General features: G+C 37.1%; 1 protein-coding gene across 1 annotated transcript; it reads left to right on the top strand.

Moving 5' to 3' along the window:
- Positions 1 to 559: 559 nt before the first annotated feature.
- Positions 560 to 21979, top strand: LOC134666250 (zonadhesin-like; the record flags this gene model as incomplete). The annotated part of the gene is made up of 8 exons (XM_063523403.1): positions 560 to 571; positions 2227 to 2329; positions 14818 to 15024; positions 18411 to 18590; positions 19429 to 19629; positions 20191 to 20379; positions 20879 to 21082; positions 21906 to 21979. Coding segments are annotated over exons 1-8 (1170 nt in total), but the record flags the coding sequence as incomplete, so codon positions are not given.
- Between the last annotated feature and the right edge of the window lie 453 nt (positions 21980 to 22432).

Raw genomic sequence — 22432 nt, 5'->3', positions numbered from 1 at the left:
ATTTCGAAAATTTATATAAATTCAGACTTTTGTTTTATGATGACTTGTAAAATATTGTAAAAATAAATATAGCATACACATTTAGACCGTAAACGTTGTTTTATTACATTTAGGGTGAGCATATACAATAACTTTGTACTTATTTACCTGAAGCGATATGATTGGTGTGAGGAAAGTGTACTGAAGATGGCGGTCCTCGTATGTAATGGCTCCTCTGCACGATGGGCCAACGCCGGCCACTCCAAGGGACGCAGACATGCGGTAGAATGAGATAGCAATATCACTTGCTCCCTCTAACGCATAAATGCGTCCCTTGCAGTGGCCGGCGTTGGCCCATCGTGTAGAGGAGCCATAACAGCTCGTCCCTCCTAGTACTTATGGAGCAAGGTGTGCGCCCTTCCGTGAAGATGGCGCACGCCCCGCACCAGCACGGGAGGTGGAACAGCGGCACGTAGGAAATACTGCCTCTGAATGTTGAATAATAGTTTTAGGTAAAAGACATTGGTACGGGCATGTGATGCGGAAGGATGAAATTCATGTGACGAGAGAGGCATTACGAATGAATGTGGAGGTAAGTAAGTACGAGGAAAGGAAACCCGAGGAAAAGATGAACGGACTGTGTGAGACGATGATATGAAACGAACGCAACTGAATGATGAAATGATGGGCGATAGAGAGGTGTGGATGAGAAAGACATGCTGCGCCGACCCCAAGTGAATGGGACAAGGGCAAGAGAATGATGATGACATAAACAGTTTTGCTAACATTCCTATTCTTAATTCGCACGTTCATTTAGTTTTTCAATAAAATCAATACACGCACATGATTGGGTAAACATTGAACAACGTACAACTGTCTTTTATTTCAGCTAAGTCAATAATATTTTACTCGTGTTGGCAGTAATTAGGTACATAAAAATGAAATTTATTAGCGAACCGTGGTTACATACTCAGGCATTCCATTTTTATTCTAAATCAATAACCACACTCACGCACAATACGTGAAAAGTATATCTAAGACACCCTCATGTTTCACGATAATGTCTTTAACTCTTTACCCATCACTCAACATCGGTGTTACGGACGGGCTCCCTAAACTGAGGGGGTAAACTGAAACCGTTATCTTTTCAGGATTTACGTAAGGTTATCCTATAGATAGGTTAAGTTAGGTTTGCTTTATACTTACTTACTTACTGCCGTGGCGCAGCGACCCGAAGTGGATCTTGGCCTCTGACACTAAGGAACGCCATGCTTCTCTGTCTAGCGCCGTTTCTGTCCAATCGACGACACCGAGCTCGTTCAGATCTTTCACGACCTCATCGCACCAGCGATACCTAGGACGCTAGGAGGTAGGTTTGCTTTATGCCAATCTTAAACAGTTACATAATTAATTGGATGAAAAAAAATCTTAAGAATATACGAGTGAACAATAAAACGCCTTTAAATTGAAATTGTTATTTCTAAATAATAAATTAAATGGTCGTGATAGATTATATTTCAAATTCAATTTCATTTGTTATTTTTATTATAACGATACGTAGCGTAAGCATATAAAAAATAGTGAGTATGAGTATAAGAGGTTTAGCTATTACTTATAAAAAAAATATCCCAAGGTTTCCCTTCGCGTAGGAAGGCTAGATGGCACTTTAAGGATAATGTTATGTCGCTTAAAGAGGAACCTCAATTCCTTTGGCATGCTCCTGAGAGAGAAAATGACCTAAGAGGTAAAAACCACTGCACGATAACGAATAGCAAACAAAAAAAACGGCCAAGTGCGAGTCGGACTCGCGTTCATAGGGTAACGTACATAAGTCTGACTCACGCTTCACTGCACATTTGTAATAGGTTTTTCTGTCATCTATAGGTGTAAAGAACTATTTTGAGTATTATTTTCAAAATTTTTGACCCAGTAGTTTCGGAGATAAAGGGTAATTTTTTGGCTATTGTCCATCTTTGGGTCACTAATTTACATATGTGTAATAATAATTAATAATTAAAAGTAATTTCAACTCAATTGGTACATCAGTAGTTTCCGAGAAAATAGCCTGTGACAGACAAACAGACAGGTCCGAGTGATAAGAGTTCCGTTTTTTCCTTCTGAGGTACGGAACCCTAAAAATGTTGAATTAAATTACATTTATTTATTTATTTAGTAACAGCGATGTAAAATGTAATTTTATAGTAGACACAAGTGCACGTTCTCATAAAGCGAAGGTTATAAAAGCAGGAAGTAGTCACGGCTCGACAGCACACGCCGCCCGGCTTGAGGATGTGGAAGGTGCTGCTTCTCTTTGTCTGTGTGGCTGGTTCCGTTATCGTCCTTTGCGATGGTAAGTATTTTTTATCAACCTTGTTATTGTCATTTCTAGTAGGTGCGTTATAAGCCACATAAAAAGGGATATTTGGTTGTATAAATTTGGAGTATTATAATTAATTATACAACCAAATCAAACGCAACGAAGCGCTAGTGGCCTAGGAAGCGATGGTGGCCTAGCGGTAAGAGCGTGCGACTCGCAATCCGGAGGTCGCGGGTTCAAACCCCGGCTCGTACCAATGAGTTTTTCGGAACTTAGGTATGTACGAAATATCATTTGATATTTACTAGTCGCTTTTCGGTGAAGGAAAACATCGCGAGGAAACCGGACTAATCCCAATGAGGCCTAGTTTCCCCTCTGGGTTGGGAGGTCAGATGGCAGTCGCTTTCGTAAAAACTAGTGCCTAAGTCAAATCATGGGATTAGTTGTCAAGCGGAGCCCAGGCTCCTATGTGAGCCGTGGCAAAATGCCGGGATAACGCGAGGAAGAAGAAGAGAGGAGTATTATAATTCTGTGCCTCTAGTGTAAAAGGGTTAAACTCGAGTTTGTCCAAATTACAAATTTTGCCAGTAAAAGGTTTATTTCATGAAACTACATATTTTGTGCTGACACCCACTGCCCTATGACTTCTAATTGCTGAGATATCGATTGTGCAAAAGGATTAAACTTTGCCAAAAATCATAACCATTATGTTCAAAACGATTTATTTTTAACCGACTTCCAAATCCCAAAGGAGGAGGTTATCAATTCGGTTGTATGTGGTTTTTTTTTTTTTTTTTTTTTTTATGTTTGTTACTCCATATCTCCGTCATTACTGGACCGATTTTGAAAATTATTTTTTTGATTGTATGTATATGCATACAGATTGGTACCGTTTTTGTCAAAATCCAGTTCTGATGATGGGATCCATGAGGAATCGACAGAACTCCTCAAATCTTAAAGGCATACATATGGTGATTTTTGTGTTTTTAACCGACTTCCAAATCTCAAAGAAGGAGGTTATCAATTCGGTTGTATGTTTTTTTTTATTTTTTTTATTTATTTTTTTATTTTTTTTTATGTTTGTTACTCCATAACTCCGTCATTACTGGACCGATTTTGAAAAATCTTTTTTTGATTGAATGTATATGCATACAGATTGGTACCGTTTTTGTCAAAATCCAGTTCTGATGATGGGATCCATGAGGAATCGACAGAACTCCTCAAATCTTAAAGGCATACATATGGTGATTTTCGTGTTTTTAACCGACTTCCAAATCTCAAAGAAGGAGGTTATCAATTCGGTTGTATGTTTTTTTTTATTTTTTTTATTTTTTTTTATGTTTGTTACTCCATAACTCCGTCATTACTGGACCGATTTTGAAAAATCTTTTTTTGATTGAATGTATATGCATACAGATTGGTCCCGTTTTTGTCAAAATCCAGTTCTGATGATGGGATCCATGAGGAATCGAGGGAACTCCTCAAATCTTAAAGGCATACACATAGTGATTTTTGGTTTTTTATCAACGAATAAAGCATATACATCCAAAAAAGTGACATTTGATGAAGTGGATCTGCTGATGATGATCAGAACGGAACTCTTCAACGACGCATAGTTCACGGTTGGCGATTTGTCCTCTTCGTTATGTTTGTTAAGCAAGTTAAATTTTTAAGCCACATTTTTGTCAAGCTCGAGTTCTGATGATGGGATCCACGAGGAATCAAGGGAACTCCTCAAATCTTAAAGGCATGCGTATAGAGATTTTTGTATTTACATCAGAAAATCAAGCATTTTCATTAAAAACTGTTGCATTTGATGAAGTGGAACTGCTGATGATGATCAGAACAGAACTCTTCAACGACGCATAGTTCACGGTTGGCGATTTGTCCTCGTCGTTATGTTTGTTAAGCAAGATAAGTTTTTAAGCCACATTTTTGTCAAGCTTGAGTTCTGATGATGGGATCCATGAGGAATCAAGGGAACTCCTCAAATCTTAAAGGCATCCGTATAGAGATTTTTGTATTTACATCAGAAAATCAAGCATTTTCATTAAAAACTGTTGCATTTGATGAAGTGGAACTGCTGATGATGATCAGAACAGAACTCTTAAACGACGCATAGTTCACGTTTGGCGATTTTTCCTTTTCGTTATGTTCGTTAAGCAAGTTAAGTTTTTAAGCCACATTTTTGTCAAGCTCGAGTTCGAGTTAGAGGGAGCAAGTGATAGTGCATGGCTGCGTCCCTTGGAGTGGCCGGCGTTGGCCCATCCTGTAGAGGAGCCATTATACACAAGCGAAATGCTTGTAAAAAAGTGGGTGGTTTTACCTCCTTTTCTACATAGTGTACCATCTACAATAATCTTTCATCGGCCCCCATGGAAGTCGGTTTTTTTTTCTTAAAAATTATACTTTACACATTTTTGGGTTGGCCCGATAGTAAAAGTTGTTCAGTATGACCTACATATTCACCCCTCAGAGTTTGGTCAGTGATAACAAAAGCACGCTGTACCTACATATTCAGGTACATATGCCGTCTGAAGGTCAAACTAGCTGGTGTAGCTATTAAAGAAAGCGATGGAAATGGAAAAATCCATAATTTAAGGGAATCGATTAGAACGCGCGACCTACCTATGTACCTACCTACTACTGGACCAGTATTCGCTTTACAACAAATGTCCACAACATTAAGGAGGATTGCTGGACAAGCTCAGGGAAATATCTTCGTATTTTTAACCGACTTCCAAATCCCAAAGGAGGAGGTTATCAATTCGGTTGTATGTTTTTTTTTATTATTTTTTTTATTTTTTTTATTTTTTATGTTTGTTACTCCATATCTCCGTCATTACTGGACCGATTTTGAAAATTTTTTTTTTGATTGAATGTATATGTATACAGATTGGTCCCGTTTCTGTCAAAACCCAGTTCTGATGATGGGTTCCATGAGGAATCGAGGGAACTCCTCAAATCTTAAAGGCATACATATAGTGATTTTTGGGTTTTTATCATGAAATCAAGCATATACATCCAAAAAAGTGACATTTGATGAAGTGGAACTGCTGATGATGATCAGAACGGAACTCCTCAACGACGCATAGTTCACGGTTGGCGATTTGTCCTCTTCGTTATGTTTGTTAAGCAAGTTCAGTTTTTAAGCTACATTTTTGTCAAGCTCGAGTTCTGATGATGGGATCCATGAGGAATCGAGAGAACTCCTCAAATCTTAAAGGCATACGTATAGAGATTTTTGTAATTACATCAAAAAATCAAGCATTTTCATTAAAAACTGTCGCATTTGATGAAGTGGAACTGCCGTAGATGATCAGAACAGAACTCTTCAACGACGCATAGTTCACGTTTCGCGATTTTTCCTCTTCGTTATGTTTGTTAAGCAAGTTAAGTTTTTAATGTACATTTTTGTCAAGCTCGAGTTCTGATGATGGGATCCATAAGGAATCGAGGGAACTCCTCAAATATTAAAGGCATGCGTATAGAGATTTTTGTATTTACATCAGAAAATTAAGCATTTTCATTAAAAACTGTCGCATTTGATGAAGTGGAACTGCTGATGATGATCAGAACAGAACTCTTCAACGACGCATAGTTCACGTTTGGCGATTTTTCCTCTTCGTTATGTTTGTTAAGCAAGTTAAGTTTTTAAGCCACATTTTTGTCAAGCTCGAGTTCTGATGATGGGATCCATAAGGAATCGAGGGAACTCCTCAAATATTAAAGGCATACGCATAGATTTTTTTGTATTTTCATCATAAAATCAAGCATTTTCATTAAAAACTGTCGCATTTGATGAAGTGGAACTGCCGTAGATGATCAGAACAGAACTCTTCAACGACGCATAGTTCACGTTTCGCGATTTTTCCTCTTCGTTATGTTTGTTAAGCAAGTTAAGTTTTTAATGTACATTTTTGTCAAGCTCGAGTTCTGATGATGGGATCCATAAGGAATCGAGGGAACTCCTCAAATATTAAAGGCATGCGTATAGAGATTTTTGTATTTACATCAGAAAATTAAGCATTTTCATTAAAAACTGTCGCATTTGATGAAGTGGAACTGCTGATGATGACCAGAATAGAACTCTTCAACAACGCATAGTACACATTTGGTGATTACCAATTTCGATTTTGACTTGGACTGGGTCCCGGACTCGGACCCAGAACCGGACTCATACCCGGATCCGGTTCGGACCCGGACCGGATCCGGTTCGGACCCGGACCGGATCCGGTTCGGACCAGGACCGGACCTGGACTCGGACCCGGGCTCGGACCCGGACTCGGACCCGGACTCAGACCCGGACTCGGACCCGGACCTTGACCCGGAAAACCACTATGATACCTTAACTAAATAAACCACTATGATTACCTACCATAAAATGTGTAAGTATATAAGTATGATGATGCCAATCTTACTAGCCCCTCCCGCTTAAACCCCCGTACACCGCACCGCATGCGCCGTTAGGTGGGTTAGGTTAGGTTTGAACTGCGATCCTCACAGAACCGAACTGCTATCAGAGAAGTGGGTTAGGTTAGGCTAGAACTACGACCCTTACAGAAGCGAAATGCTAGTAGAAAAGTGGGTGGTTTTACCTCCTTTTCTACATAGTATACCTATACCATCTACAATAATCTTTCACCGGCCCCCATAGAAGTCGGTTTTTTTTTCTTAAAAATTATTATCAACAAATCAAGCATATACATTCAAAAACGTGACGTTTGATGAAGTGGAACTGCTGATGATGATCAGAACGGAACTCTTCAACGACGCATAGTTCACCTTTGGCGATTTGTCCTCTTCGTTATGTTTGTTAAGCAAGTTAAGTTTTTAAGCCACAATTTTATCAAGCTTGAGTTCTGATGATGGGATCCATGAGAAATCGAGGGAACTCCTCAAATTTTAAAGGCATGCGTATAGAGATTTTTGTATTTTCATCAGAAAATCAAGCATTTTCATTAAAAACTGTCGCATTTGATGAAGTGGAACTGCTGATGATGATCAGAACGGAACTCTTCAACGACGCATAGTTCACGTTTGGCGATTTGTCCTCTTCGTTATGTTTGCTAAGCAAGTTTAGTTTTTAAGCCACATTTCTGTCAAGCTCGAGTTCTGATGATGGGATCCATAAGGAATCGAGGGAACTCCTCAAATCTTAAAGGCATACGTATAGAATTTTTTGTATTTTCATCATAAAATCAAGCATTTACATTAAAAACTGTCGCATTTGATGAAGTGGAACTGCTGATGATGATCAGAACAGAACTCTTCAACGACGCATAGTACATGTTTGGTGATTTCGAATTTCGATTTTGACTTGGACTGGGACCCGGACTCATACCCGGATCCGGTTCGGACCCGGACTCGGACTCGGACTCGGACCCGGACTCGGACCCGGACTCGGACCCGGACTCGGACCCGGACTCGGACCCGGACTCGGACCCGGACCCGGACTTGGACCGGGACTCGGACCCGGACTCTGACTCAGAGACCCGGACCTTGACCCGGAAAACCACTATGATACCTAAACTAAATAAACCACTATGATTACCTACCATAAAATGTGGGTATGATGATGCCAAACCCCTCCCGCTCAAACTCCCGTACACCGCACCGCATGCGCCGTTAAGTGGGTTAGGTTAGGTTTGAACTGCGATCCTCACAGAACCGAACAAAAGTGGGTTAGGTTTGGTTAGAACTGCGAGTCTTACAGAAACGAAATGCTACTAGATAAGTGGGTTTCATTAGGTTCGAACTGCGATCCTCACAGAACCGAATTGCTATCAGAGAAGTGGGTTAGGTTAGGCTAGATAACTACGACCCTTACGGAAACGAAATGTTACTAGAAAGTAGGTACTGGTTTTACCTCCTTTTCTACATAGTGCACCATCTACCATAATCTTTCACCGGGCCCCATAGAAGTCGGTTTTTTTTTCTTAAAAATTATTATATGTGACGTTCCACGGGAAAAGGTACCTTATGAGGGTTTCTAGTTTCGGAGATATGAAATGTTTTGTAAAGAGGTGAAAAAATGCTCATTTTTTTTTTATTGTGTGTTCTGAAACCTTAATGCGTAACGTTTGTTTACCTGTGTTTATTTTTGTTAAAGGTTCGTTATGAGCCTAGTAATGTCGTCTCAGAGTTTAGTGAAAAGGTACCTTATGGAAAAAAAGATTGAAAATTCCCAAAAAAACTAGTCAATACGGGAAAAGAAGTTTGGTAGAGAACTGTATTAGCATTCTGCAAAACTAATTTGATAATTTCAGTTCTGGTTGGGGCGCCTAGCAAATATTATAACCGTACATCGACCGACATTACAAATCCAAGTAGCCTGCTATTATACCAAAGTTACTCTCGTCAAGTCTTTCTTAACTAGAATAATCTTCATTTGGTTTGGTCGCATGCAATAAATCAGCCATTGGTTTGCTGAAAAATGCCAATACCCGACGCATTACCTTATGGAATATCTGAGGTCATTGAACCTCAATGCCGCTTGTCTTCAATGGCAACCAAAATATATTATTGATAAGAAATAGACGATTTATACCATCTTTACCCCAAAATATTATTAGTTTATCCTAACTGTTCCATCATCATCATGCCTCATCATGTAACTTAACCACAAGGTACCTTTTCATTACATACAAATTATTGGTCTTTTTTTGAGATTATTATGACGAAGAACTAATTAAATTTGTGGCAGTTTAATGTAAATTATTATTTTCTATTCATAAAAGATAAACTTCAATGTGATTGATGTTTTGTAGTGATGTATTATTAGATTTATTTCCATAAGGTACCTTTTCGTAAATGTATGGAGCAAATACTTTTATTGTTATGTAAGTTTAAAGTGGCATAAGGGGTTAAATATAGTATTTAGTTGGGGTTTTAGGATTTATTTCATTTGAATGACAGAATTTCTTTCATATGTGCTCAGAAAAATTGATTGTTTGTTACATTAAAAGTAAAAATATTCAATTTTTTGATTTTATATGAAAAAGTCAGAAAATACATTTTCACCTCTAAATCGGTATTGTTTTTTACTTAAACTGTCTCTCAGTGTCGTTTTATAATAGATAAAATTTAAATCTTGAGAGCTCATTGCAATCAATCGTGAAAATGAAATAAAACTTTATTTTCAAGAAATTGGTTAGTATACACATAAATCAGTGGATATCAAAGGTTTCTATTTGCATTACAGACCAAGTCGCAACATTTTTTTAATCTCAGATATATAAGATATTATTATTTGTAGTCAACTATGTAACTTACTTCAGGAACATAGTTTTTTAGGCTGCTAAACTTAAAAAATCTCTATCGTAAAGTTGCTCATTTCACAACATTATTTTCAAAAAATCATATCTCTGTAACTACGCAACTTAGGAGGTTGATCTTTTGTGTTATCGATAGCTTATTTATTGTAGATTACTGGGGTATGCATAACTCCATACCCGCCATAAGGTACCTTTGACCGTGGGACGTCACATATAATCTCGTTTAAAAAATTTGATACTTAAGAATCGTGTTACGAACGATGGTTAAAGTAAAGTTTAATCTTAGTGAATAAAACACATTTCAAGAAACATTTGGTGTAAAGAAATCAAAATTCACTTAGATCTATTTCAACTACCGAGTCTAGTTCGTGAATGACGGTAAAACTTAAGTTTTTTTATTATTCACAAACATTTTTTAAGACGTCATGATGTGTAAAGGGGTATAAATAATTTACTTTGCCCGTTTTTCACCATCTAGTTTCGCTAAATTTAGTTAATGATTATGGTTAATGTTCACTTAGATTCCTTTCCATATATTTTTTTAGTTGGTCAATGTTGTGCAAAACGGTGGAAGTCAAATATCAAAAAGAAAGTCCTGTAGAAGAAAAGACATCTAAAAGGCTGATTATTAAATAATTGTGCAACAATAACAAAAAGAAACAAAGATGGGGAAGTAAGACAAACAAGTACAACTGCTCTGGTGTCAGTACAACATTACTACAGTACAACATTACTCTGTTGAAATTGTGAATGGTTCAATAACTATTAACAATTTCAACAAAGTAATTAAATATAGTAAGTCACTCGTTCATTACATTGATATTATTCTTTTTGGTTTGATTTTTTTTTCCATCAATCTAAAAAAAATGCAATATTTAGTTCCCAAAATGGTTTCTTTACACAATACAAAAATTCAAAAAGATTTTAGCAACACTAGAGAAAGTGCAGTTTAACCTTTTCACACATTAATTATTTTTGTGAAAAGGGATATAAGTTGTTTTTGAAAGCAAATATTTCCGTTACTTTCACATAAGTCAGGTTAATTTAAATGACAAGTTATAATCCATGACTTAAACTATCTAAACTAAAAACAAAAACCTTAATTAGTAATTTTACAAATTAGTAATTTACCGGCTGTCTTTCGAACAATAAAATTGCCTAAAATTACTTACCTACATCATGTACGTAAATTATTATAAATAAAATAACTTATATCTTAAGTAGCGAAGTCTTAGGTATTGCAAATAATATGCTTGGCACTTGAGTAAATAATATTCTACATGCTTACAGAAAAAAAACAACTTTTACATTGCAAAACATAATATTTGTCTTTAAAAAACAAGGACAGTGAACTACTTACTTATTAGGTATTTATTTTAGAAATTATGTGTATAACTACCTACTAACATGTTGTGTTTTTAATGCTATATTTCTTACTTTTTTCTAAAATTGTCAATCGTGTCTGAATATTAATTATTACAATATTTACAATGTTACTACATATATGTATGTAAGTGTGCAAATAGTGTGTTCCATAAGTATCTTGATTACTTTAAACTTTAAAGTGAGTTTAACTGAGTTTAAAGAAATAAGTTTAGTAATGACTTACAGATCGTTAGTGTTTAAAAGGCACGTCCTTAAACTTTTAGTTTTTACGAAGTCAGTATTAAAATATAGGGTGCATTTGGGTAAATGCGAAGGCGGGGTAATTCCGAAACTGGCAAATATCTACTAAACTGTTTCTACAGTTCATACTTTAGCAACACTTACGCCGCTGCAACGCTTACATGGCATCTTGCGTACTGTTGTTTGTTGTTGTTTCTAGTTTAGTAGATATTTGCCTTTAATGTAACAAACAATCAATTTTTCTGAGCACATATGAAAGAAATTCTGTCATTCAAATGAAATAAATCCTAAAACCCCAACTAAATACTATATTTAACCCCTTATGCCACTTTAAACTTACATAACAATAAAAGTATTTGCTCCATACATTTACGAAAAGGTACCTTATGGAAATAAATCTAATAATACATCACTACAAAACATCAATCACATTGAAGTTTATCTTTTATGAATAGAAAATAATAATTTACATTAAACTGCCACAAATTTAATTAGTTCTTCGTCATAATAATCTCAAAAAAAGACCAATAATTTGTATGTAATGAAAAGGTACCTTGTGGTTAAGTTACATGATGAGGCATGATGATGATGGAACAGTTAGGATAAACTAATAATATTTTGGGGTAAAGATGGTATAAATCGTCTATTTCTTATCAATAATATATTTTGGTTGCCATTGAAGACAAGCGGCATTGAGGTTCAATGACCTCAGATATTCCATAAGGTAATGCGTCGGGTATTGGCATTTTTCAGCAAACCAATGGCTGATTTATTGCATGCGACCAAACCAAATGAAGATTATTCTAGTTAAGAAAGACTTGACGAGAGTAACTTTGGTATAATAGCAGGCTACTTGGATTTGTAATGTCGGTCGATGTACGGTTATAATATTTGCTAGGCGCCCCAACCAGAACTGAAATTATCAAATTAGTTTTGCAGAATGCTAATACAGTTCTCTACCAAACTTCTTTTCCCGTATTGACTAGTTTTTTTGGGAATTTTCAATCTTTTTTTCCATAAGGTACCTTTTCACTAAACTCTGAGACGACATTACTAGGCTCATAACGAACCTTTAACAAAAATAAACACAGGTAAACAAACGTTACGCATTAAGGTTTCAGAACACACAATAAAAAAAAAATGAGCATTTTTTCACCTCTTTACAAAACATTTCATATCTCCGAAACTAGAAACCCTCATAAGGTACCTTTTCCCGTGGAACGTCACATATAATAATTTTTAAGAAAAAAAAACCGACTTCTATGGGGCCCGGTGAAAGATTATGGTAGATGGTGCACTATGTAGAAAAGGAGGTAAAACCAGTACCTACTTTCTAGTAACATTTCGTTTCCGTAAGGGTCGTAGTTATCTAGCCTAACCTAACCCACTTCTCTGATAGCAATTCGGTTCTGTGAGGATCGCAGTTCGAACCTAATGAAACCCACTTATCTAGTAGCATTTCGTTTCTGTAAGACTCGCAGTTCTAACCAAACCTAACCCACTTTTGTTCGGTTCTGTGAGGATCGCAGTTCAAACCTAACCTAACCCACTTAACGGCGCATGCGGTGCGGTGTACGGGAGTTTGAGCGGGAGGGGTTTGGCATCATCATACCCACATTTTATGGTAGGTAATCATAGTGGTTTATTTAGTTTAGGTATCATAGTGGTTTTCCGGGTCAAGGTCCGGGTCTCTGAGTCAGAGTCCGGGTCCGAGTCCCGGTCCAAGTCCGGGTCCGGGTCCGAGTCCGGGTCCGAGTCCGGGTCCGAGTCCGGGTCCGAGTCCGGGTCCGAGTCCGGGTCCGAGTCCGAGTCCGAGTCCGGGTCCGAACCGGATCCGGGTATGAGTCCGGGTCCCAGTCCAAGTCAAAATCGAAATTCGAAATCACCAAACATGTACTATGCGTCGTTGAAGAGTTCTGTTCTGATCATCATCAGCAGTTCCACTTCATCAAATGCGACAGTTTTTAATGTAAATGCTTGATTTTATGATGAAAATACAAAAAATTCTATACGTATGCCTTTAAGATTTGAGGAGTTCCCTCGATTCCTTATGGATCCCATCATCAGAACTCGAGCTTGACAGAAATGTGGCTTAAAAACTAAACTTGCTTAGCAAACATAACGAAGAGGACAAATCGCCAAACGTGAACTATGCGTCGTTGAAGAGTTCCGTTCTGATCATCATCAGCAGTTCCACTTCATCAAATGCGACAGTTTTTAATGAAAATGCTTGATTTTCTGATGAAAATACAAAAATCTCTATACGCATGCCTTTAAAATTTGAGGAGTTCCCTCGATTTCTCATGGATCCCATCATCAGAACTCAAGCTTGATAAAATTGTGGCTTAAAAACTTAACTTGCTTAACAAACATAACGAAGAGGACAAATCGCCAAAGGTGAACTATGCGTCGTTGAAGAGTTCCGTTCTGATCATCATCAGCAGTTCCACTTCATCAAATGTCACGTTTTTGAATGTATATGCTTGATTTGTTGATAATAATTTTTAAGAAAAAAAAACCGACTTCTATGGGGGCCGGTGAAAGATTATTGTAGATGGTATAGGTATACTATGTAGAAAAGGAGGTAAAACCACCCACTTTTCTACTAGCATTTCGCTTCTGTAAGGGTCGTAGTTCTAGCCTAACCTAACCCACTTCTCTGATAGCAGTTCGGTTCTGTGAGGATCGCAGTTCAAACCTAACCTAACCCACCTAACGGCGCATGCGGTAGAAATTATGTGTATAACTACCTACTAACATGTTGTGTTTTTAATGCTATATTTCTTACTTTTTTCTAAAATTGTCAATCGTGTCTGAATATTAATTATTACAATATTTACAATGTTACTACATATATGTATGTAAGTGTGCAAATAGTGTGTTCCATAAGTATCTTGATTACTTTAAACTTTAAAGTGAGTTTAACTGAGTTTAAAGAAATAAGTTTAGTAATGACTTACAGATCGTTAGTGTTTAAAAGGCACGTCCTTAAACTTTTAGTTTTTACGAAGTCAGTATTAAAATATAGGGTGCATTTGGGTAAATGCGAAGGCGGGGTAATTCCGAAACTGGCAAATATCTACTAAACTGTTTCTACAGTTCATACTTTAGCAACACTTACGCCGCTGCAACGCTTACATGGCATCTTGCGTACTGTTGTTTGTTGTTGTTTCTAGTTTAGTAGATATTTGCCAGTTTCGGAATTACCCTGCCTTCGCATTTACCCCGATGCACCCTATATTAAAACATCGAAATTTTTAAATTTTATGTACTGTGGGTACTGTAAACTGGGATTAATTTGAATCGCGGGGAAACATTGATCGTCAACTTTTGAGATATTATGAGAGTTGATTATTGAAATTTAATGGTGTGGTTGGCAACCCAGACATACAATGATGAAAGCGTTCGGAACCCAGTTCTTCACAGTACAAAACTCGATCATCAATGTTTCCCCGTAATTCAAAATAGGTAAGGGTAGTTTACCGGTACTACAGATTAACCTTCTTCTTCCTCGCGCTCTCATTGCTGAGGATCGCGACCATGTATGCTACGTCTCCACAGAGTGTGCGATCATATGGGTCACGCACTACAGACTGACCGTGAACTACTTATTTACAGGGCTAAATACCTGCAAATGCGGCCCCAACCAGGTGTTCTCAAACTGCACAAACGGCGGCTGCGAGGCCCGCAACTGCAGTCAGGCCGGTAAACCCGTGCCTTGCGTGAAACTGGACCCCAAGAGCTGCAAGAAGGGATGTGTCTGTGCATCCGGGTACTTACGGGCTGCTAACGGGACTTGTGTGTTAAGGAACCAGTGCAACGAAGGTAACTACTCATTCAATAAACTACGGAACCTTAATAAAAAGGAACAGGAAGCAGAGTCAAGCCAAGTCGGTTTCACTCTTCTTTTTTTCTTGCTTCTGTGTTCACAGTTTTTATATAAGATTATTTGTTCAGTTTAATCTTTCACCTAATGCGTTATCACGACAGAGTATTTACTGTTTTTTTTATTTTTTTATTTATTTATCCAAAATACTCTTAAATAACACCGAGAACAGCGAGCGAAAACCGCATACGGTTTATCTGCCGCCATTGTAGCTCGTTTATATTCCGGTTGGTAGCTATCTAAATGTATAATGAGGAAATAATGGTAAGTAAATACTTATCAATATTCATTTTAGTTTACTTGAGTTGTTGATAAACAACTCGGGCGCGCACTTGATAACAACAATTATTTTTTTTATAATTGTTTTGGACTTATGTATATTTTGTATGTAGGTTGTCCCGCCATCTCCGTTTGGGTATTCCTCTGCCCCGAAATCCATCCTGTAGGATGACGGGAGTGTGCATTTAGACAGAGACAAGTTGCGGGGTAGAGGGGAGGCCTTTGCCCAGCAGTGGGATACAGTAATACCTAGGCTAAAGAAAAAAAAGTATATTTCGATTGATTTGATTATGAGTGACATTCCATTTCCAACTGCAGCTGCAATACTGTTCATTTTACTATGGAAACGCGTCGCTGTCATTGTCAATTTCCATAGTAAAATGAACAGTATTGCAGCTGCAGTTGGAAATGGAATGTCACTTTTACTCTAACGAAAACCATGATGCACATGAAACATGAATAGTGAGTAGTGAGGAAGGGCCAAGGTGATAGTGTGTGCTGACATTCGAATGATGACTGCATGCAGTACTTAGTGGTAATTGTTACCGTAAAATGGGGTGAGTTGGGTGAAATTTGACTTTCAAACCTCGATAAAATTTTATTTTCACATGTGAAAACTGAACGGTGTAGGTATATATATAATAAGTGGTTCGGACGTTTGTATTTTAGTTTGTATTTTATTTTGGGAAGTTGCATTTCATAACTTTGAAGATAAAGAGGAAAACCCACCTCACCCCGTAGTGCCTCGTATTTGGGGTGAGAGGGCTTTTCATACAAAGGTGATTTTGGAAGATTGTTGGATCGATTTTTTTTTTACTATGCGTATTACTATAGCCCCATTTTAAATTGGAATACCCCTTTCCGACCGGTTCGATATAATCCTGCAAACTACTTTTAAAAAATCCTGTCCGCAAGCAAATCGTCTTTTCGAGCTCAAACCTATTCCGATATAAACTGCAGATATTAGAGACACGTTTGAGTACTAAATACCGTAGGTCAAGGGCATTAGTCGGTCGCAAGACAGTGGTGAAGATGGTGGCGTATTTTGGTGTGAGTAGTGACACACGTAAGTTCATAATTTCGTATAATTTTGGTATCGAAGTTGCTATTTAATACTTAATTATTACAGTAAAAGAGTTAAATGAGTTTATTAAGCATAAATTAGAGCAAAAATATGTTATTTAGGGAAAACTACATGCTCGTAAAAAATAAGTGCACGAATTTGTGGGTTCGGCCGTAGCCCGCGAATCAATTGTCATAACTATTTGCAAGTTTCTGAGTATCCGGCTTTTGCGCAAAAACTTAAATCACAATAGATAGCATATGTTTGATCATTTAATAATATATTCCTTTTCTTAGGTTTGTATTTTTTAAGACATCTATTAGGAGCCAGACAAATTCTGTGAATTTTGTGTTATGGTGATAAAGGTATCACACATTGAAGAATTTCACGACGACCTCATTCCCCTTATTCGCATTTGGAATGGATTCACTATGAAAGCCAAGAATCAGACAATGTTCTAGCTTCGCTGCGTCAGGTCGTGGTATATTAAAACTCGTCCAGTAGGGTTAAAAGCATGGTGATTATAATTCTGCCGGATTTATGCTTGATTTCGGTACATCCATATAAAGCAGTTTGGCTGTGATATTATGTCACTGGGGTTCGGTCCAGCTGTTGGTCTATACTCGATCTTTTCTCGAAGTATATGCCAAGGTAGTTAATTTATATCGTCATAGATTCTTTACAACTATATTATTTGTTGTAAAACTCAATAATAGCAGCTGACACAGAACGGGTAAAGTAATGGTGAATCGAATTCCTGATGAGATCGAGTTTGACATTCAAAGACGACAATGACATGTGACGTGGAGAGAGTCGGCTGATGATGACAGATTAAGTAACGTTCTAGTTAAGTGGAAAGACAGTAAATTATGTTCCTCGACTTCTAACTGTTCAAGTTTTCAGGCACAATCAATATTAGGGTTGTCAAGAGATGAGAGAAAAAGATTCGATCAAATCGTTGATGTAACAGCTTCAGAATTAGTTATAAACTATATTAAACACATGTAAGTACTTTCTTTTTACTTGTGAATGAATCAATATTCATTTTATGAAAACTTTTTCAAGGATTTCCATATGATGTAGGTAGTTGAATTGAGATTACTTTATAATTGTTGATTATTGTTTTCAATCATTCTATAATCGTTTCGGTGTTGATTCTTAAAGAGAACTGTGATGATTATGTAAAGTTAAAGACTTATTATTATACTAGTGTATTGTTGTGTAAAATGTTTCGTTTTTTTCATATCATTTTACAAATCCAAATGAATTTGCACGTTCGTGCATTTACAGATAAATCCTGAACGTCACTTTCGTGCATGCGATTTTTTTTATGATGAAGGGTCGTTGGATTTTTTTTATCATTTTTAACGTGTATTTTATAACAAATGAAAACGGTTCACATCCATTTTTCATTAGTTTTTGCAAAATATTTTTCCCGGCCGTAAAGGGATACATTATTTTTGTAGCAGTAGCCTTAAAATCCCTTCTCACTCCCCTCTCAAACCTTCTCTTCCCATTCATAACCCAACTCTCCCCGCGAAACCTACTCACCCCGTTTTACGGTACCCGTTAATGCTACAGCGTTTACACGGGTACTGTTAATCTCCTTGATAAATTGCATTACTATCGTTGCCGCATTTGAAAGAATAACAACCATGATTTGAATATTTTTGCAATATTTCATTCCTGGAACACAGGGAATCCTAGATCGACATTTAAACCATCACAATTTTATGTCTTTGTTTTATATTAATGTAACCATGAAATACGTGTTTTTAAATTAATTATGTTTATGTTTAATAATGTTGCTGCACATGTCCTCCGAATATCACCTATAGTTTGATCTAACTCTATGACCTACACTATATTCCGTGTCACATCAGAAATTTTCACATTCTAGGAGAGTTTCTGAGTCTTCTTCTAGAGTAGATATTCCGGTCTTTTTTCATCACCAGGGTCCATTTATTAATTGTTTCTACACAGGTTGCGGAAATGATCCAAACTCGCACCCCGGCTGCGGCGTTAACTGCGGCAGGACTTGCTCCACCTATAAGAAGAAAGGTGTAGCCTGCATTCTCATTTGCTACGACAACGGATGCGACTGCAACGTTGGCTACGTTTACGACCCTAACGTCAAGAAATGCGTTTTACCGAAATATTGCAGTGAGTGTTTTTTATTACATCCTAGGCAAACTCTTTTCACTCTTAATAATTTGAGTCTTATGAATGTTAACTTTAGAAATCATTTGCAGGAATGGTGATGGAATATCCAAAAACCTACATACATTTAAAAATGAACTGAAAAACTAAAAAAAAATTTAGATATAATAAGTTGGTTTCTTAATTAAACGAATTTGTTATCAAATGATGCCAAAAAGTTCTTAGTGGTATGTCAAGCATGGAAGTTATAGGGATATGTATGCATTCTTACTGCCATGTTTGTGCAAAATTAGGTCAGAGTCTATACAACATTAAATGTATGCATGTGACTGATAAATAAAAGGGGTCATCCATTAATTACGTCACACGAATTTCTAGGTTTTTTGACCCCTCCACCCCTCCTTGTCAAACTTGGTCACATTTGGCAAACCCCTCCCCCCTAGTGTGACGTCACATTTTTTCTACGAAATCGCCAAATCGAATTAAGTAAGTACCTAAGTATTTTATCAAAATATTTTTGACGATATAAATATTAGTAATTTATAACCCAAAACTGCTTAGGAAAGATAATTAAACGAATAAAAAAGATTATCGTTTTAAAAACTTGTTATTTAAATGTACTTATATCAAATAAAATAAATAAATTTTCGGTTACTGATGAAGTTAAAGTGACGTCACAAAGTTTGTGTCTCCCCCCTCCCCCATGTCACAATATGTCACATTTTCTTGACCCCCTCCCTCCCCCTAAACGTGTGACGTAATTAATGGATGACCCCAAACATGTCAACCCTAACATGGCTATTTTTCACACATTTTAGTTTTGTGTATATTTTACTTCTAGCGCCAACATGTGGACTTAACGAAGTGTATTCGACATGCACCAACGGCGGCTGCTCTCGTAGGAACTGCAGCCAACTGGGCAAGCCTCAAATTTGCATCGATAGAACTCCCGAATCCTGCACCAAAGGATGCGTTTGCGCCGAAGGCTACCTGCGGAATGCCAATGGAACTTGCGTTCTTGAAAACCAGTGTCCTCAACCCGGTAAGTGATCATCTTTTATAGGACCTCATCTTACATGCAAAAAATTTAAGGTCGATGTGGAGAAGACCGACCAGTAAGACCGTCTTCGTTTTTTCTTTCTTTCTTTTGTACCTAGACATACTCCACATCCAGAAGAATGGTAAAGCATAAGGAGCGCAGCTCTTCCTTTGTGACGATGTATACAAATACGAGAGTTCTTACCCTATGACAGTTTTCCCAACCTAAAATGAGTGACGTATATTTAACGTTAATCAAGACAATTTAACTTAGAAAACGGCCAAGTGCGAGTTGGGCTCGCACAGTTCTGGACCATTACGCAAAAATGGCAAAAAAAATCACGTTTGTTGTATGAGACTTAAATATTTATTACCTATATTCTGTTTTTTATAGTGTCAATAGAAATACATCATCTGTGAAATTTTCAACTGCCTAGCTATCACGGTTCATGAGATATAGCCTGGTGACAGACAGACAGACGGACGGACGGACAGCGGAGTCTTATATTAATAGGTTCCCGTTTTAACCCTAATAAGAAAAGTATTAGAGGAATTCTGAATGCAGGATGCGGCGGTGATCCAAACGCAAAGCCCGGCTGTGGTATAAACTGCGGACGAAGGTGCTCTGACTACAAGGTCAAGAATAAACAACTTATCTGCCCGCGCTACGTATGCAAACCTGACAAATGCGACTGCAAGGACGGTTTTGTATTTGACGACAATCTTAAGAAATGCGTCGTGCCAGAGCAATGCAGTAAGTACCTAGACATCATTTTAAGTTCAATGTAAAAGGAAACCTTTGATTTTTTTTTATTTCCACCTATCCGTAATTAGCCTCTATGTGAAGGAAGACAGTTTATTCAGATAAAATACACTTTACGGAATATATAGAAGATACGATTTAAGTAAAAACTTGGATACAGAAGGTGCACAATAGGTTCAGCAATTTGTGCAATAGTGAAAAGGGTAAATTTCACCCTGTATACACTAACATGGGTGCCTTTTTAATTAATTGTACATTTCCGTACAAGTAACTAAATGATAAATAAATATACAGGGTGGAAAAATCGAGTGCCACATGGATGGCAACTACCTTAAATATTGTAATTAGCACATTTTGTGTAAAGGAGACTTTCCTTTGTTTATAAAAACAATAAATTCTGCATTTAAGGACTTATGAAAAATCGCTTGCCTCAGTCGGGACTCGAACCGGTCAAATGTGACAAAAAATACTGATTTATCCTTTATTTTAGCACCGGTTTGCGGCCTTAACGAAAAATTCGACTCTTGCATCAACGGAGGATGTGGTCACAGAAACTGCAGTCAAGTTGGAACTCCAGAAATATGCATTCGTAGAACCCCTGAGTCTTGCATCAAGGGCTGTGTCTGCTCCGACGGTTTCCTGAGAGCAGACAACGGAACTTGCATTCTGCAAGACCAATGTCCAGCTTCTTCTGGTAAGTGTTCAGTTACACTTTAAAATATCTCGGACATTGTATCTAGACATGAAATTTGGTTCATTTACTAAGACCCTTATGACAGCGGTTGCTAGAAAGCCAAATTTCATTAATATAGCTCAACCGGTTATTAAGATACACACATCTCAAAAGCGGGTTTTTTCTCGCTGACTTATTGACTGACTCACCTATCATCAAAAACCTAACCCACTTCCAGATGACCTAGCAAGTTGAAATTTGGCATACAGATAGGCAACTGAGTGGGTACAAAACTGAGATCAAGAAACAGTGATTTTTTTGCGATTTGTATTATTTTAAGTAAACAAAAAACTGTTTTAATTTACACACTAAGCGCCTAACCAATTTTTATTAGCAAAAATAACGTTTTGATTCAACTATGATGAATACTAATAATTTCTGTACAAAAAGTAATCATATATCCCATCAAAAACATAAATGTGAAATTATAGTAACTTCTACCTCACCACAGGCCACTAAAAAAGGTTCCTACACTTTTTTAAGGTTAATTGTAACTAAGACTACTATGCTAGGTTTAATTGCTATTAGTTCCACAATTATATTTAAATGTTGCGAACAGCAATTATATTTTCAAGTAGGATATTGTAAGATTTTTATATTAACGTTGTTGTAATCGTGTATTTATGCCAATAGCAACATTTCAATGATGGTTTTAAAAGACAAAAATGGAATTCAAGTTTTAATTTTGATTGATTCATATTTTTTCTGAATAAAGACAAAGAATGAGAATGCTACGTCAGCGTTCTGACATATGTTTAATTATTTAACAATTTTTTTGGTACAGGATGTGGCGGTGACATAAACGCCCATTCGGGTTGCGGCGTGAATTGCGGCAAAACTTGTAGACCTAACCAGCCCTGCCCTAAGATCTGTAAGGTTGGAGGCTGCGATTGTAATGATGGATACCTATATGACGACAACGTTGGCAGATGCGTGATACCTGACGATTGCAGTAAGTAAACTAAGAAAACCGAATGTATTACATTTTCTTTGCCGAATGTTAAACGAGTCGATACTAAGATACTTTTGAATAATGAATGCTTAGAGATATCTACCATCTCTCAGCATTATGTCTTGGTTTAACATTAGACAAAAATCTACAATGGAGTCCTCATAAGAACACCTAGCAAACATATTAAGTTCGGCCGCCTACGCCGTTAGGATTAGACAATTGACTAATGTTGAAACAGCTCGTCTTGTTTATTAATAGTTATTTTCATAGTGTAATGTAATGTCATATGGTATTCTGGTTTGGGGTAAAGCAGCCGACATACAGACTATATGTATTTGTCGTACAAAAGAGAGCCATTC

This window comes from Cydia fagiglandana, chromosome 7 (assembly GCF_963556715.1).
Source record: "Cydia fagiglandana chromosome 7, ilCydFagi1.1, whole genome shotgun sequence".
Taxonomy (NCBI): domain Eukaryota; kingdom Metazoa; phylum Arthropoda; class Insecta; order Lepidoptera; family Tortricidae; genus Cydia; species Cydia fagiglandana.
Note: the sequence above shows the minus strand (reverse complement) of the source record. Positions and strands in the feature narration are given on the sequence as shown.